This window comes from Polyodon spathula, chromosome 2 (genome assembly GCF_017654505.1).
Source record: "Polyodon spathula isolate WHYD16114869_AA chromosome 2, ASM1765450v1, whole genome shotgun sequence".
Lineage (NCBI taxonomy): Eukaryota > Metazoa > Chordata > Actinopteri > Acipenseriformes > Polyodontidae > Polyodon > Polyodon spathula.
In genome coordinates this window covers 64788851-64808223 of record NC_054535.1, presented here as the reverse complement: position 1 = coordinate 64808223, position 19373 = coordinate 64788851, and the positions used below count along the sequence as shown (strand labels likewise).

The following is a 19373-nucleotide window of genomic DNA, read 5'->3' as shown; positions in this document are numbered from 1 at the left end:
ACATATGAATCCAAATTAACATGTATTTATACTAAAGTAATACAAAGATGACTACAAAAGATTTCGAAGTGAGTAGTTTTTCGAGATTTACGATTATACTGTAAATATCACTGTCCTGGTCACAAAAGCAAAGTTTGTGGTGAATAATAGCCATTTTCTATACTTTTGAGGCATAAGCAATTAGGAAAAAACACTTACTACCCAGGAACAAAAATTGTGTTACATAGTGTAGTCGGCGGGGCTTCTGGCAAATATTATAAAGAAACGATAAATAAAATAAATAAAATACTAAATTCTAATTATATTTGTATTGATACAGTTCTTAATTTGTTACAAATTTTAAAAATAAAAACACTTTTTTTTTTATTTCTCCCTGTTTTACAATTAAATAAGAACCCCGGTCAAACCCATACGAATGACAATCATCTGTAAGAATCTCCATATTAACCAGTCCTGAGGAAAAAAGTAGGCGGGTTCACCATTTTCTTCAGCCGGATTTGCTGAATGCAAGTGTAGGCATTGGCGTGATTTGTCTTTTTATTGGATACCGAGCTTCAGAACAAAGTAACACCCAAGGGGCGGGCGGGGGACGGTATGCTGGCATTGTGGTGATTTGAAGTCCTGCACTGATGACCACTCATAATCAAAAGGAATAGAAAAACAAACCAAAACAACATGCACGGTAAAAATAGCCAACCCGCCAAAGACAATATTCACCCTTTAGCTGTTTTCAAAGCAAGCCAACTTGGCAGGAAAACTGCTAATCTGGCAGCCCTGTGCAGGATCTGCAGATTTCTGCGGTTGGAGTTGAGTGACGTCACGCAGCAGCCCTCGAAGAACGCGCATCTCTGCGATTCTGTCCAGAACTGTGAAGAACTGCAGAAATCAGCACTACGTGAAGAACGCCACCACTGTACTACTTCAGGACGAGAGAAGCGTGGTGTATTGAGCTACGTGTGACTTATGTTGTGATGATACAATTTGGCGACTTCTTTCTCTGAAAATCCCTGTTGTCAGTAGTGAAAGTCGCTAGATTTGCCGCTAGTCGCATTGGCAATGTTTTTGTCGCTAGGGAAACCCCAAAGTCGTTATAACTAGCGTAAAAATCGTTAAATTGGCAACACTGCCCCGCAGTAACTGCGTTGGAGCTGTACAGAATATGCACAGATTTATGTGGAAGGAGTTAGGTGACGGCACACAGCAGCCCACGAAGAACGCGCATCTCCGCGGTTCTGTGCAGAACTGCGACAATCTGCACTATAACAACACGAACAATTATTACACGAAGAAAACTGTAGAGTTTTTTTTTCATTGGTTCCCTTTGAATAATGCTTTGCCAACACTGAAAATCTGATTGGCTCGCATTTTGTGAGCGTGCTTGACAGGCTTGAGCATTATGTCATCGAATTGAAAAGATTCGCCTTACTTCTAAGCGATTGGTTTGTACTTTGGCATAGTAATTTCCTATTTGATACTTTCTGTGTCACTCTAGATATCTATCAACGCGACTGCATCATTCTGTTGTTGTCAATCCAGCTCCTCCTACTTTTGCTTGGTCTTCATTTTTATTGGAACGTTTTACTGTCCGTCATTTTTTTTCCTTTCTATTGGTTGAAATGACTTTATATCTCTCCTATACGCTGGCCGTGAAAACAGAAGGTAGTAATTAATACGGTAGTTTATTGAATTGTAGGTTCCTCAAACGATATAGCGAGTCTGACTGGAGGGGTTGGGTATAGGTTAACTGAATTAAAGGCTCAAAAGCTGTGTGTCACTCTTCGATTGTTTTAGCCAAGAGAACTGCCCCACATGTTATCTTATATTGCGGGACAGAGCCGAGTTCGGGTTTTTCAGGAGCAGCAGTTTGTAATGTTAGTCAGCAGATCGAGCGAGCGAACACAGCGGACCCCAGACATCGTATGTTACTGTGATTATTGCTGCTTATTTTTATCTGTACCTTTCCAACCTTCAACTGCTGCTGGACTTCCGGGTTCGTACAACGTCCTTTATTGTTATATTACTTTGTTGATGTATTACAAAAACATGGGGGATGAGATGTACGGTATTCACACGTAACTGGAAATAGTGATCTATTGTTTCTCCCTGTGGATATATCCAGACAGTTAGCTACCCTCATTCCAAGTTAGAAGTATATAAATCTCAGCGTTACCTGGGCTAATAGTGATCCGTGTATGCTACTCATGCAATCTATAGATCGATGGTTTGGGTGTGTTTCAGTCTTAACCTAGTACAACTTCTTTGTAAAGGTGTTGTGGTCTTCTACAACATCATATGGCGGTTTTATATATATATTATATATATATATAGATATATATATAATATATATATATATCTATATATATATATAGTGCAACGCCGGTACCTTTTGAAAAACTTTTAAACTAAAGCTTTTAAAAAAGTGTGTGTGTGTGTGTGTGTGTGTGTGTGTGTGTGTGTGTGTGTGTGTGTGTGTGTGTGTACATATACATGTACTGGGCCTTTTGTGGTCAGGCGACACAGTCTACACAGTCACATTCCTTGTGGTCCATATATAAATAAACTGATTTGGAAATTGCACTGGTGTGATTTTGAAAGAATGGAGTGTATGGGTTTTGTATAAGCAAAGAAGTAGAGTGATTCGGTACATTTTATAAATCCCCTGTTAGTAACAATCCTAAATGTATCATCAATCATTACTCAATTCACCGAATGGACGAGAGTGATGATGCCCAAGGCAGTTGATTTATTTTGAGATTTATAACAGAAGGTACCACACAACAAAATGAAAGAGTAATCAGAAGCAGTCAAAAATGGTATTTGAGAGCAGATTCTTACTGGATGGGGATGAAGTTAAGTTGGTGGGAGGGTAGAGGATGTTGGTGCTGTCCCAGACTTTTGGCAAACCACATAATGTAATTTGTTTTTGAGCTTCAGTGAAAGTAGTTCATCCCAGTAGTGTCGAAGCAGTAGATTCTGTGCACATTGATATTGACTGCAGCCATTCCAGGTACAGAACATGGCTTGAACAGTTAACATTAATGCAAAGAGGTATCTAATCCATCCATATATCTTCCTCTGTACAAGTTCATTTAAAGTACACATACTGTAAGCCATCTAGTTTTCTTTGTTATACAATATAGTCTTTATGCTGTGGAAAAGTTAATTAAAAGTTTGTACATAAAATGTGTCAAACACCAGCCTATTGTTTTCATCAGGTGCCTTGCATCGATTTACCAACTGGTGCTACAACAAATTATTAAACCCATCTCGCAAATCTTTTCTATTCACAGGTAGTACAGTAATATCTGATCTTTGTATTCAGAATGGGTGGGACTTAGGACATAGCACCTGCTTCCAGTAGCACCTGCTTCTCAAAGACCATAAAAAAAAAAAAAAAAAAAACAGACTTAAAATGGTATATGGCTATTTGGTAATCAAAAAAACCCATTGTTTTACACTCGCTGATGTTCTTCCATTCATTGCATTCAGTTATTTTTGGTACTTATGTATTGTGGTTTAGGGTTAGAAGTATTGAGTACAGTATTACAAAAATATGTTTTGTCACAAGGAGAAGATTGATTAAAAGCTGAAATGTGAAACATTTATTCTACCACAGTTGTTGTATGCCTATGCTGTACTTTTTTATTGTCATAATGTGGAACTTTGCTTCCTTGTGCATGCAGTACACGTATTTCTGTGGGACATTAACAAAGGGCGAGGCAGTGCTTAATTTGTGTAATGTACAGTTGCTTGCTTTTTCTGAGTGGCACACATTTACTAGGGATGTGAAGTTTGGAACATTTGTATGAATGTTTAAATGCTATGCCGTGTCAGCGTTTAAACCATATCCTCGCACACACACACATTTTTTATATTTAATCTGTATATGCTGACAGCCCAGGTTAATATTTTCTGAGTAGCCCTAAATAAGCAAATAACGTTTTAACATCACAAGACAACTACAAAGTAAAAAAAAAAGTTATTGACCATAGTATGAAATGTTTATTTAAATTCACTCTGCAATTAAACAACGGTTGTAATTAAAGTTGTCAGTGGAGATATAACTATATACATATTCAACACATTTTTGGATAGTATAATGTTTTTAGAATAGTTTTTTCTTAAAGGCTCATATAAAAAAAAAAAAAAAAAATAGCAGTAACTTTGCCCAAAATGTTATCTATATATCTTTATTAATTCTAATAATACTATTCTATTTTCATTCATTACTCCTTTCATAGCGGACCACCATCACAAAATGCTTTTACAAGATACGAGACTAAGGTGTGTGAACTGTGCATCAGCTGCAGTGACACTTACAACAACATCTCACCTGAAAGACTGAGCACAAGGAGGTTAAGTGACTTGCTCAGGGTCACACAATGTGTCGTGGCTGAGCTGGGATTTGAACAGGGGACCTGCTGGTTACAAGCCTGTTTCTTTAACTACTGGACCACACAGCCTCCTCTATATATAGTCAGATACGTGGCGGACTGCTGTATATATAAAAAAAAATATTAAAATAAATATGCGTTTTATGAAATTTGTCACATGAACGGTTATACGTCTTGCATATTATTAAACATTTGATCACTTCTTTAGAGTGGTCAGTAGGAGGCAGTGTGGTCCAGCGATTAAAGTCCAGGGCTTGTAACCAGAGGGTCACCGGTTCAATCCCACTAACTGACTCACTGTGTGATCCTGAGCAAGTCACTTAACCTCCTTGCGCTCCATCCTGCAGATGAGATGTTAAATCAATGTCCTATTGTAAGGGACTCTGCATGTGATGCACAGTTCACAGCCTACCTCTGTAAAGCGCTTTGTGGTGGTGGTCCACTATGAAAGGTGCTATATAAAAATAAAGATATTATTATTATTATTATTGTACGTTTTTAAGCATTTAAAATTCCTATCTCTGATATTTACTGCCTTTACTGTGTTGTATAAAGAATTTGGGGCTTTTATAAGCTTCAGTGCACCAGCAACACTGTTTAAGTGCTGTCTGATAATGTAGTTTGATATTGTTAGAGCTTTATATAGTAGGTTGACGCTCTCATATTTTTTTTGTATTCTAGAACAGAAAATGAATAACCTTTCCTTTAGTGAGCTGTGTTGCCTGTTTTGCTGCCCTCCATGTCCTAGCAAAATTGCCTCAAAACTTGCTTTCCTGCCCCCCGACCCCACTTACACCCTGATGTGTGATGAGAGCGGCAGCCATTGGACTCTGCACCTCTCGGAACGAGCAGACTGGCAGTACTCGGCAAGGGAAAAGGATGCCATTGAGTGCTTTATGACCAGGACCAGTCGAGGAAACAGAGTAGCCTGTATGTTTGTTCGCTGTTCCCCAAATGCCAAGTTTACCCTGCTCTTCTCCCACGGGAATGCTGTGGACTTGGGCCAGATGAGCAGCTTTTACATTGGACTGGGCTCTCGCATAAACTGCAATATCTTCTCCTACGATTATTCTGGGTATGGAGCAAGTTCTGGGAAGCCATCAGAGAAAAACCTCTATGCAGACATTGATGCTGCCTGGCAGGCACTGAGGACACGGTAAGGAGACCTTTCAGTCTGTCTAGTAGTAACCTGACCCTGAGTTCATTGCTCAGGGGACTTAAGTAATTGACTCTCTTCAGCTCCACATTCATTCTGCTCTTGGAGAACCCCCCCCCCCCATTTAATTCCCAGCTATTACAGTAGTTTCCTGGCAGTGGCATTTGACCATGGACTTTAATGGTTTACATCTAATTTTAGTAATTATTTACTGTCATGGGAAATTACTGTGGTATAACCACACCCATTTTCAAAAGTGTTGAGTATCTCTGTTTTACACAAAATACTGCTTAAAAGCATTTTTTTTTCCCACTTAAATGTAATTTTTGCATTTTTGAAAAAAAAAAAAAAAAAGATCCTGACGGCCTAGTTTTGTTAAAATACTCAAAGCATAGTTCAGTAGCTGTTATCATATGCCTCCCCCATATAAACTTGCTAATCACTAAGTGACTGAACGAAACTGTCATGATCCTGTAACAGTTTAGAATTGGTGAGGCTGCTCTAGCAGGCTTTTTCTTTTTTTTAATCTCCAAAAGAAACCTTTATTGTAATTTACAATTTAGTCATAAAGTACATTTTCAAGCTGTTATTAGATTTTCAAAATGGGCTGTTGGGAACCTTCTAATTACTACACAGCAGTATGTTACTGTACTGTACACCTTGGATTGAAAAAGCTGTTAGCCGATCTATAGTCTCATGTACTGTAGCTTGAATCCTTAATATTCTGATAGGAAACTGCAGTGCCACTCTGCCACATGAGGAAACAGGAGGCATAGCTCATGAGAAGTATTCTGTTTTAGAAGTAAGGTTTAGGACCTCAGTACAAATAGCAAATCTGCCTTTGTGTTTTAAATAGCTGTTGTTGGGGTTTTGTAAAACTGAGCATCCTCATGAGAGAAATAAACTCTGTGCTGCATGTATCATGTAGTTTCTCTATTAAATAAGTACACTATGCATAACAAAAACATAATGGTATAATTAGAAACATAGCTGTACTGATACCATATAATTGAGCATGTAAGTGGCTTATATAAGTTATTTTATAAACCAGGCAAAGCTGTTTACTTTTCCATTTACATTTAACAACCTTTTTTTCTTGTTGCATGGCAGTGTGTGTGTGTGTGTGTGTGTGTGTGTGTGTGTGGCTTTATTATTAGCTATTAAAGCACACTTTTAAATTGATTTAAAAAAAAAATCAATGTACGTGTATTCTTATTTTATTGAAGTATAATAAAGTAACTGTTTTTCAAATATACCAATATTTGAAGAAATGATTTATTAATTTAGAAGTTTCATCTTTGGGCAGATGATATAATTACACCGTGTAACAATTTCTTTTTTTTTTTTTTTTTTTTGTTCCTGGGTAGTAAGTGTTATTTCCTAATTGCTTATGCCTCAAAAGTATAGAAAATGGCTATTATTCCCCACAAACTTTGCTTTTGTGACCAGGACAGTGATATTTCAAAATATCACTATTTCCAATGAGAAAACGGGCAAATGTGTGTCTTTTCGTTCACATAAAGTCAGAAAAAAAACAACATATGAATCCAAATTGACATGTATAGTATATGAGTAGTTTTTCGAGATTTACGATTATACTGTATTTACTGTAAAATTGTGTTACATAGTGTTATCTTGCAGGATAGATTTTCTGTACATTATTTTTTATAATTGCTCCCAAAAAGTAATTTTCAGGGAAGACCTTTAAAAGGTTTATAGATGCTTCTAAGATGCCATTAGAATTAAGTCCAGAGATTTCTACAGTAGTTTCACTGTGTGTTTACTGTACAGTAGGTACTGTTTTCACTGTTCCCTATGGGTTTGTTAAACAGTATGTGCTAGTACTGTAACAGGCCTGTTTTTACTTTACACGAGACGGTCACTTTTTTTTTCTGTTGCAAGATTATTTTTTTTTCAAGTTCACTTTTAGGTTGACGTGTTAATCATGGAAGATATTATTTATAATATAGGTCTACTTCAGTAAACAGCTACTGTAATATACACATCCAACAACTTTTAAGAACAATAATACATCTTCTATAAAACCTAAGAAGAAACCTAAATGACTGTACGTAGAGTTAAATTCCAGATTATAATTGAGGTCTGTCTGTCTCTCCCTGAGTGCTCTTGATCCAGTCAAAGGGGTCTAAGTACTGCACTGAAGCAGAAAGCATTTGCGAGCTGGGTAATCCCTAATTTAACTAGTCATGGCCACAATTACAACAACCCTTGCTGTAGCGCTTCCTGTAAATGCACAGCACTTAATACATTTCATATCTACTGTATTTGTAAGTCTGGATAAATAACTATTATCCAAGGCTTTCCTTTGGTGAGAATAGTTTCTTGAGGAAGTGCAGCACTAAAAATGTACAGTTTATTTAGCAGGATATCAAGGATTTTGGCAAAGTCTTTAAGGATTTGCAATGTGCAAAACACAGCCTACTGTAGAAATGGGATTCAGAAGGAACCAAATAATCACAGATTGGGGATTAGAAGAGCCAAAAGGGGCAGCTGTATATAAAATTGTGAAAATATGAACTCTTTCTCTTCATAAATGTGTCTTGGATTTTATATGGTAAAAATTTAGGCTTTTCAATCTAATGGCAAATTTACATTTTCCATAACGCATGTTTAACGTCAAGCTGCAGGTGTATTTTAGACAGCATTTGGAACCATCAACCCTATTTTGATGTTCAAACAAGATTTTTATAGACTGCTTTCATGGTATAGATTGGCATTTGGATCAAATTCTATATTTGTATACGAAACCGTGTGATGTTATTTGACAACAGCAGTTGAAATGACAATCCTGGTATTGAAAGGGTTGCAGGTGGTATTAATCTGTAACGGGGGGGTCAAACTCAGTTCCTGGAGAGCCGCAGTGTCTTCTGGCTTTCATTCCACCAGAGCTCTCAGTTACTTAATTGGTCTAATTATTTGATTAATTGGACAGCTTTAACACTTATCTCCAAGCCTCAGAATGTTTCATAGGTCGTGTTCCTTGAATCAAGTACATTTTTTCAACTGTTAAAGGCCTAGAAAAATGAAATGTCCAATTGAACAAATAATTCGATCAGTGAAATTAATTGAGAGATTAAGTTGGAATGAAAATCAGAATACCCTGCAGCCCTCGAGGACTGGAGTTTGACACCCGTGATCTATAATTATTATTAAAAATACAGTAGCATTCGGTTCCCTGAGTGGCTCACCTTGTAAAAGCACAGCCGCGTGGTGTGCAGGGTGAGTCATACAGTGCAGGTTCGCATTCTGGACACAAAACAATAGAGAAGAAAGTTGGCCATGCAAAAAAGAAATACAGATGGGTTACCAAAGGCAAAAAGGAAACCTGGGTTGCTTAGCTACCTGTATGCAAAAAGAAGAAAAAAAACATAAATGTAACTGCATAAAAAAAAAAAAATGGATGGTATTTTTATTTTTTGATTGAAAATATGATGAGATGCTAGTCGAATGCATTCTCATAGTGGAATTAATCACTATTTGAATACCCACATTCTCATTCATGGGAATGACAAATAACAATTCTACTTGAAAACCTTGTTGAATGTTTGAGTAGAGCCCACTGTTTGGCCTGGTTGTATACAGTTTCTAATCCACATAATAAGTCTTGAAAGCTTTTGAACTCCTTCACCCTTTGTGTTGCTCTTAGTGGATAACTCTGTCTCATAATCGTATACTGGAAAGCTATAGATATTTGCGACCAAACTATTTGGCGACTCATACCCATAATATTTGTTTTGCTGACAACCTGTTGCAATATACAAAGTATGTATTTCTAATGGAATTTGATATTTGTGTCAAATGCTTGCAGGTTTTTTTTCATATGCGATAAACACTTAAAGGCTCATAAATGTTTATGGCTTTACAGTATTTCCCAGATGTGTAATTTTAATGGAAAACAGACATGTAACTCGGATATGTTCACAAGATAGAACAAATATAAACGGTAATAAATCTATACAAAGAACATCTTTATTTTGAAACAGTATTAACTATCATTATTTCTTAAAAGTAACAGTATACATTCCGTATATAATTCTGCAAGAGCTTGAAAAATGAGCACAAACCAAAAATAGTTCCTCAAAGTTATCAAATTTATATTGGTACATACACTATTTTCACTTTCAAAGATAGTATACCAAGTATATGTGCCTAACATATTCTCAAGTATATTTTCTGAAGGGTTCAATATTCACTGCTGTTTGAGTATAAAAGCACTTAAAATTGTTGGACAAGACCCAAGCACCATACACACACAAAGTGGTATTGTGCACATCAGTCATGAAGTTCTGTACCATTGCTGTGTGCCATTCCAGTAAAGATTTTAGGGGCCTTCCTGCTTTATATTCCACAAGGTTGGCAGCTGTGCATTTTAAACAGAATTGACTGTTGGTATCTAAAGTCAGCGATCCATCCTGTTGGCAGGGGGCTTGGGAATTCCAAGCACTGTAGTGACAATTAATTGATTTTTATTTATTTACAAGCTTTTCTTGTGGGTGAAATACAGTATGCTCCTCTGGCTTGCCAGCTGCTACAAAGGATAATTCAGAAGCTAGTTTCTAAACCTGATCTCCTCATTGAATGAGTAATCAGCAACCATTTTCACTTTACCTGACCACATCAAGGGTCTAAACTTGTGACTGTAACCCAGTGGTCCTTCTACTGTGGATGTAGAAAAGGGTTTCTTGTTGATATGAACACCAACAGGGAGTTGGTTAATACTTCTTTTTTTGCTTCAGAGCAGGTTATCTTCTCCTGAGATCTGTATTTTGAACATCTGAGAGGGTTTTGAAGGTGGGTTTGGGTCAGGATCTGTATATACATTACAACTGACCCTTCCCTGTGAAACCGGAATTAGTAACATCTACTGTAAGATCTTGCACAAGTTTACGTTGATGCCTTCAAAAGTATTCACATTACTCTGAGATGTATTTGTATCCAGCGTTCCTTCTAAGGCTAAAATGCACACATTTTTCTCAGTACCTGGAAACAACCTTGCACTCAGTTTACTAACTTTCGCAAGTTATTATCATTAAAATCAATCTCAATCGAGACTCCAGCCTGTAGAGGTAAATCTATTATTTTGAGACCATTCTTACAAAGCATTAACATAAGCATATTTGTGTCTGTCTTGCAGCTTATTCTGTAAAAATGCACGTCACATTAGTGCAGAGCTCGCTCAGGCACTAGCGAATCTACTGTACAGGGTGGGCGAAGCAGGCATATGGAGATTCTCTCGTGCTGCTCATGAACTTTATAGTTTTTAACTCATTATATAATGGAATACTAAAATCAGTGAAGCACAATCTTCCTGCATTATTTAGAAGTATAAATACTCCGGTATTTTTTTTGCGAGTTTATTCATCATGTAGCTTCACTCCATGTCTCTGCTGAAACTCAACATGGTGGCTGCACCAACGAAGAAAAAAAAAAAAACAATGTTTCAGTAAGACATTGCTAAAAGAAGTCCGATTATCTATATGAGGATGGTGCGATAGTATTCTTAGTTTTGCTGTAATTCGTGTGATCATGTATGAGTCAATACCATTAAATATCATAAAGCCAGTCGTAAGCAAGACTAAGAATAAGAAAGCAAATAAGACGGCGACAATGGCAAAGCACTGAATCCTTCAGTGCTGAAAAACTAAGACCTAAGGTACTGCACTCGAGGCGGAGCTTTCCTGAAGTAAGCAAGCTAAATTAATTGCATATTTCATTATTGTTTAGTTTATTTCTTTCAACGCTACCTGCCTTTAATGAGGCTATAATTAGCAATTTTAAACCATGGCCATTTTTTAATTGAATTATCATTTTCTGATGAAGAAATGAGCTCAAAACTATTTTCTCTAGTTAGTCAATCCTTAAAGGAAATTGATCGCTTTACTGTGTAAAGGATGTAGTCGCTACACACCGTTGGTTTCATGACATGACATTGCTGGACTGTTACTAAACTGCTTCATATTTTTTTTTTTTATTGTCACAGTAAATGCCAGCAATAAGCTAAACAGGTCTTTTCAAAACACATTTATTTGTAGACTGAACTGTGTTTAGTGGAAGACTGTAAATATGATTATCAAAACTGCTGGACATTTGGTTTTCTGAACTGTTGTAATATAATTCTTATTTCCTGCTTATTTTAATGCCAGCAGTGAGCCAAGTGATATCTATAAACATAACAGGTTTGAAGTGTCTTCAGGTGCCTTACTTACTGCCTTACAAAAAGAGTCTGATTTGGGGGGGAAAAAAAGAAAAAAAAAAGAATTGTGATAATATTTATTAAATGTACTTTACCTACCAACATTATATTTGTTAAAATGCCATATATAATTATTAATATGTTGATAAAAAGTGAGAACAAATGGAATTAGCCATTTTTGAAAAACTGAATTTTGTATTCCCAAGAATGGAACAATTAGTAGCCCTAAAGATGGTTACAATTAAAGGCAGCACAGATGCAGATGTTTAATGCAGTAGAAGCAATTTTATGCAGGCCACCAGTTAAGCATGAAGTCTATGTCTATGATAACAACCGACAGAGCTGCATAGGATCAGAGGATGATTCAAAATCAGAGGCAGAGCCACAATAAATGTCTTGTTTTAAATTTAAAATGAATGGTAAAATTGCTGAAATATTGTTTCAAAATTGTATATGCAACAAAAATATATTAAAAGAGTTAATGCGTGGCCGAAGGTTTCTCACTGATAATTTACGCTCTCAGTCAAAACGGCAAGTTTCTCAGCATCTAAAAAGCTTAGGGGGAATGCTGTTTGTACCTAAACAAAAATTATCATATTGTAAAAAAAAAAAAAAAAAAGTTACAGTAATATTTGATCCTTTTACCTGGTTCATTTTCTTTATTGGTACAAACATTTGACTACCTTACAGTCCTTGTGCTCCGTCTTTCGGGTGAGACGTTGTTGTAAGTGACTCTGCAGCTGATGCATAGTTCACACACCCTAGTCTTGTATCTTGTAAAGCGCTTTGTGATGGTGGTCCACTATGAAAAGCGATATATTAAAAATAAAGATTATTATTGTTATTATTATTATTACATCTGATTATCTGTGTAACCAACAACAAGCAAATTGACTTGATCAGAAGCATTGTGGAGATCAAAGCTGCTTTCATTTGCTGCAGGATTTCATCTGGGCTTATAGTGGTTTGTTCAAGTCTTCACCCCCTCCCAGTAATGTCACATTTTGTTGAATTACAAATAATCCATGCACAGTTTTTCAAACAAACTTTTTTATTCAGAGCTGTAGTGGTTAAACTGAACACTGTTCTATGATGATGAGGAGGTTAAATGTCAGCAAAACTTGCAAAGAAAATGTACAAGATGAAATTTACTGGTTGCATAAGTATTCAGTCTCTTAAGTCAGTACTTGGTGAAAGCATTTTGCAGCAATTACTGCTATGGGTCATTTTGGATAGGTCTCTACTAGCTTTGCACAGTAAGATGGTGACATTTTTGCCCATTCTTCATGGGGAAAATTACTCCAGTTCTGATAAGTTTGTTGAGGATCGTCGATGGACGTAAATTTTTGTAAATCAGCAGTCAGGACTTTGACTGGGCCTCTCAAGAACATCAATTCTCTTCTTGTTCAACCACTCCAGTGTGGCTTTGGCTTTGTGCTTCGGGTCATTGTCCTGCTGAAATGTGAATTTCCTCACCAGTTTTAGAGTCTTGGCTCACTGAAACAGGTTTTCCTCAAGGATTCGCCTGTACTTTGCACCATCCATTCTCCCCTCTGTCCCGACAAGCTTTCCAGTCCCTGCTAAATAGAAGCATCCCCATTAACATGATGCTGGTTCCACCAAGCTTGAAAGTTGGGATGGTGTTGACTGAGTGATGTGCAGTGTTGGGCTTGTGCCAGACATAACGCTTGGAATTTAGACTGAAAAGTTAAATTTTGCCTTGTCTGACCACAAAACCATTTCCCACATGTATGCAGTAGCAACTACATGCTTTTTTGAGTAATGGCTTCTTTCTTGCCACCCGTCCATACAGGCCAGCTTTGTGTAGGGACCAGCTTATTGTTCATGTGTTTCCTGGTCTAAAAGAACAAAGAATAAAAAGGTATAGCAATATAATCCACAAAAACAAAATTCCAAGATCAAAGGATAACCAGCCATTCTACAATCATGTATCCATTTACAAAAGCTATAAACACATCAAGGTTTGTATTACTGAAGATAAGAATGAATGTTCAAAACAGATTTGCTCAGCGCTACTTTCCATCTTTCATTCATAAGAAGTTTTACTATTTAATTGCAATATTAAGTTAATAAATCATAATTGGTGCCCATTATCGTATTTCTCGAATATGCACGAAATATGTTAGAAATTACGTGTACTAATTTTTTTTTTTTTTAAACGACAAATCTACATATAAAAGCACAGACGTCAAAATTAACATCAAAGTTATTCAATCACTTTACAGTAGCTTGTGAAACGGTGTTGTAATTTAACAGCCTGTAGGTAAAGTGTATCTGCAGGACAGCTTTCGGTTCTAGAACGTCAAGTGCATGTTCACCGTTTAGGTCTTGCAAAACAAATGAAATGTGTAACCCATACTACTGATCTTGTGCATCAGTCGAGTTGTCAGTGTGACCACTGACAAGCAACCAGACTGTTTACCAATTCCATAATCTCTTGCTTGTGATACTCGGCAACTTTAGGTAAGTGTTCATGTCTCAGCTGGGCGGATGAAGGAATTGCTCCACCAATTGCTACACTCTGTCTGAAGAATTTCCGTAACTTTTGGTTGGCCAATTTTTCAAAAGGGATATTTGCACAAACAAATGCCTCTGTCGGGTGAAAATGTAACAAGTGGACTTTTGGAATATGGAAGTCATCGTTTTTTGTTTCTTTGAAAGTAAAGTAGCCGCAGTTCTGCTCTGGATTTCTGCCTTTCTCTTTTGGTGAATTCTTGAATCTAAATCAAATGCCTGTCAACAGACTAGTTTCAGTAGTGATTTACAGTAGTGTTGCAGGACAAACAGAAGAGCTTATCTCCATTGCTTTGTAAAGCTTCTGGATGATGCTTTACGTGATCTGCTGCAGACATATTTTCTGCCTTTTTAGAGACCTCCATTTTCTTGTTTGCAGTATGTGGTATTTTAATTTCCTACTTGGATTGCATAGTGATATGACAATCACTGCACAGCACTGTGTGCATGGCGAATATTACATGAAGGCATATAGCATTTTTTTTTATATGAAATAAAAGTAATTATGAAATTATTTTTATTTCTTAAGAATATTGTAAAAATTGCGGTATTAGGCTAATTTCACAATGTCTTTGCAGCCCGTGAAAATTAGATTTTCACAGGGCCTTAGTCATAATACATTTTTTGGTCTCACTTAAAAGGCAGTTGTTCTACTGAGTTCCCCGATCTAGCTTGCTTACCAGTATTTGATAATGCAAACTATGCGTGCTGTGCTCTGTGCCACCACTTCAAAACACAGAACTCTAGGAAAGTCTGAAGTGAAGTCCTGCATCAACATAATTTAATATAAAACAAAATTTTTTTTTTTTTTTTTTTTACATGTTTAATATGTAATAAGTCTTTCAGACAGTTGCTTATGCTTGGGGAAACAATCAGCAAGAAATCCTAAAATGGATTTTCACCAAAACACGCAACTCAGTGTACTCAGAAGTTCACATGAAATGGGTGTAACTCAGTGTAGTGTTCAGTCCACTCGGTTCCGATACATACCCATGTCCATTTTTTCCAGTTCTCCACAGCTGAAACTACAACGCAGAGTATGAGCCTGCCAACATTTTGAAGCTTGCACCGCACACAGCCCAGCTGTATTGCATGATTTTTAAAAAATGCTACTAATAATAAAATAATAATAGTAAGATGGGTCTGCCTGATTCAGACTGACAGACTCGCGTATGGTGGACGTCAGGGACGCTTACTGTCATATCCCTAAAAAATCAGGCCACAATATAGATTTACGGTTCGCTTTTCGTGTGTCACTTTGTCTAGCACTGAATCTAGGTTGAACTGCTGCAGCCTGCTGCTTTGCAGTTTTCTAATCAAAATGCTTCTGCCGAAGCGCTGTGGCTAGCTTCAAGATGAAAACTCCCCTACTGATATTTTTCCCTGGTGCATTCCTTGTACAAAACGAAGGAAACTTGTGGCTGCCAGGTCCAGTTGTGTGTACTCTCAATGAGCCTCTCTCTAGCTCCTCGCACTTTCACAAAGTGCATGGATGCTGTATTGGCTCCTCTGAGACATGCAGTTTTGCACATGGGACTGGTCACCAGCCACCTCCAATGGCTAGGCTTCACGGTGAACCACTCAAAAGCCGCCTGACGCCCACTCAAAGGGTTGGCTTTCTCGACGTCGAACTTGATTTCCATAAACATGATCACTCTATCTGACGACAATATCCAGAGGCTAACTCTCTGCTTGGAGCTTTTTCAGCCCAATGCAGCGGTGAGGGTACTGGCTTTCCAGAGACATCAGGGCCTGATTGCAGCAGCATATACCTTCCTTACATGGGAGAACCCAGTGTTGTAATTGGTTTACAAAATTTGGGACACAAGTCGAGTCGAGTCTTTGACATGCCAAGCTTGAGTCAAGTCAGAGTTGAGTCGAGTCACCTGTCTGGCTCGAGTCAATTCAAATCATTAGTTCTGACAGTTCGAGACTTGATTTAGTCAGATTCATTTTACAGGAGATTAGCAATCTATAAGTAAAAAGAAAAGACATTTTAATTAAATACAAAACTGAGATGCACAATAATGTGGTCATACTTGCCTCACTGATGTTCACTATTAAAGGTCCACGGTTTCTGCCTTGTGTTTTGTCTCTCTGTTTCAGTGAATTCACGATTCCTTGGCCTAATTATAAGCAGATTTTGTTATTGACAGTACAGAGGCCCTTTTACCTATGCTGAATTGTGTTGGATGTACAGTAATGGATACCACAAAACAAAAGAATGCACTTAACCATTTATTTACAATTTTACTGATGCCAGCAGTGTTTTTCACTTTTTCTCAACAGTAAAACTCTGTAATTATATAATACATACCTTAACCATGTGAAAGGAAATTTTGTGATATTTATCAGTTACAAAGGAAAACAGTCCAAGTAACGCAACTGACGCGAAATCAGAATTTTTTAAAACCGTTGAATACTCGCACATATGTTCTCCAGTTCAAAATCAATAAACTCTAAAAATAATTTACTTAATATTACATAAAGAAATGAGAGGCTTAGAGTTTAGCATAATAATGTGTATTACAAGACAAGTCATTTTTGTTTTTTTCACATAAAGGGAAAACATTTTTTTACACAGACCACTTCTTAAAAATGAATTGAAAACAGTGCAGTTCCGTCCTCAACCTCCTTTCGTCTGGCAGTGTTGATTGTGCCTGTTCCCAAAATCTGGTCTGGTCTGCCCATTCTTTTTATGAGTATATTGTTTAAAAAAGCAAAACAGTTTTAACCAAACTAACTCTAAAACATCTACTGTATCCAGCATGCAAATCCATATGTATTAAATTAATCGAGCACATCTAGAGCTGATTAACTAAATTCTGGAATTCTGGAAAACAAAGATGACCGTGCAACAGCTTCATTGATCTTCTGTACCGTGGGCTGCCATGCCAATTGCTGTAGGCTACGGGAATGCAAAAAAATAAATACAATTATTCAGGCTCCAGATGGTTGTTTTTTGTGTTCATGTCTTGTACAGTGCATTATTATGCGCTTGTTTTTCTTTAAGTTTTATAAGCTTGTACCCAAGTTTGGATTCGCAAGTGGTAGTTTGGACTTTAAAAACAACTAACGATTTTAAAAACAACTAACAATTTTAACAAAATATGTTTTTTTCTAAAACAAGTATTTTTTTATGTATAGTATAACTTTTAGATCAATATTCATTAAACTAGACAACAAGCACTAAACCCTTATTTTTTTCTACCACATTTATGTTTAAAGCTTACTTAGATACAAATCTATGGACTCACCATAAGTCATTTCTTATTAATACTTGGTAAGAAATAATAAGAGACCAAAACATGGTTTCAGTTGTTTTAAACAGTTTATTTTAGTTTGGCATTTCTCAGTGCTGGCAGGATGCAGACTGCTAATTTCTCTCTGAGTTTACTCCATAGTGAACTTGACGTGCTCAGGTACTCTTGAACTGCCTTCCATGCTGCTGACGCTCTTCTCTCTGTCTCTATGTTGTCACGTGTTCTTCTCACATATGGAGGCAGGGCTTGTATGCAGAAGTTCTGCGGTTATTGAAAACGAAACTGATTATGTAGTTTATTTTTATCATAAAGACTAAGTCGAGTGCAGACTTTTGTGCTGGGAGTAGAGTGAACTCTTTTGAGCAGGGACTAGAGTAGAGTCACAGTCACTATTTGAAAGCTCTCACCTGGTGGAAACAACCAGCTCACCTGTGCTTGGGGACAGTTTTGGGCACTGTCATGAGGAGAGAGGTGTTGAGCTCAGATGTTTCCAACCTAGCTTGGGGTGCTGTCTGGAATGGCCAGGCGGTGCATGGCGTGTTGAAACCCATTCTCCACATAAGTGTTTTGGAGCAGGTGGCCCTGCTTCAATTTTCCTCTGCGATACAAGGGAGACGCATGTTGATCTGCATGGACAACACCACAGTGGTGACTTATATCAACCATCAGGGTGTTCTCCGGAGTTCTGGTCTCAATTGTGTTGCCTGGAAGTAGTAGCTCCGAAGTGGCTGCATGGGCAGCGTGCTTTCCTATCACCCTCTGTTAGAGGTGGCTTCGTCCTCTCCACTTAGCTCTGTGCCAAAGGACAGTAGGTGACGTGCTCAGGGAAAGAGCCCACATAGACAGCAGTCTTCACGGTCTTCCTCTGCCTCTCTATCTGTGGAAGAGAATCGCCTATCCAAGAGATCGGCAGACTCCAAGACAGCTGGAGAAACTCTGGTTTCAGCAGACGGTGCTTGCAGAATTTCGGCTGTGCAGATGTTTGATGTGCTTGAAAAAAATGTTTTAGTTGTATCCGATAGTTTGTCTTTCATTTTAATATTGATGTTGTTTAAAATGTAACCGTCATAATGACGGCCGGTGGCAGTTTTAGGTATGAGTATAACCGTGACGGTTCTAGTGTTAAAGGGACATCTGATGCGGACGCACACATACTCTTTTCAGTTGTTAAACTCCTTTTGTATTACTTCTTCTTTTAAGTGTTCTATTTTGATTGAAGTTGTGAGTTTTTGTTTAACTATTATGCACAACAATGTTTTTTGTTATTTGGTCTTCTGTTTTTAAAAAAAAAAAAAAAAAAAAAAACGTAATGTTCGCTCTTTTAAACATAAAACATTAATACATTGGTTTATCTTTGATAAATGACTGTACTATAATTAGGGTGCCGATTTGCACCACTACTTACCAGTATTTGTTTTTATTTTAAATAAATGTGTAGCACTTATTTATGCTTTTGTATTACATATTAAAACATAAAAACAAAGTCAGTCATTTATTCCAAGCCCTGGGTCTCTGCACTCACTGATAATATAAAGCAGCTTCAAACTCTTGTTTATGGCCATATTCCTAGGGTGCACTTTTGAAAAACATGTTTAATATAAAATGAAAAAAATATTATGTATAATACAAATTTAAAGATTACATTTAAAATCAGTGTTATTAAAGAATTTTAAATAGCTTTCAAACCAGCACTGTTTTTCTATTTTTTAAATTGATAGCACATGCACGTACTTCAGAGAATCCAGAAAAAATGAGTTACTGGGCATTTCATATGAGACTTTAAGTTGTCATATTACATTCTAATACTTTAA

The 19373-nt window shown here is 37.0% G+C and overlaps 1 protein-coding gene across 1 annotated transcript in view; it reads left to right on the top strand.

Moving 5' to 3' along the window:
- Positions 1-1626: 1626 nt before the first annotated feature.
- Positions 1627-19373, top strand: part of LOC121299118 (alpha/beta hydrolase domain-containing protein 17B-like) — a 29921-nt gene continuing 12174 nt past the window's right edge. Inside the window, exons 1-2 of the mRNA XM_041226674.1 lie at positions 1627-1990; positions 5076-5550. Coding sequence (XP_041082608.1) covers positions 1810-1990; positions 5076-5550 — 656 coding nt within the window. The 5' untranslated portion in view covers positions 1627-1809. The remainder of the gene's footprint in view (positions 1991-5075; positions 5551-19373) is intronic.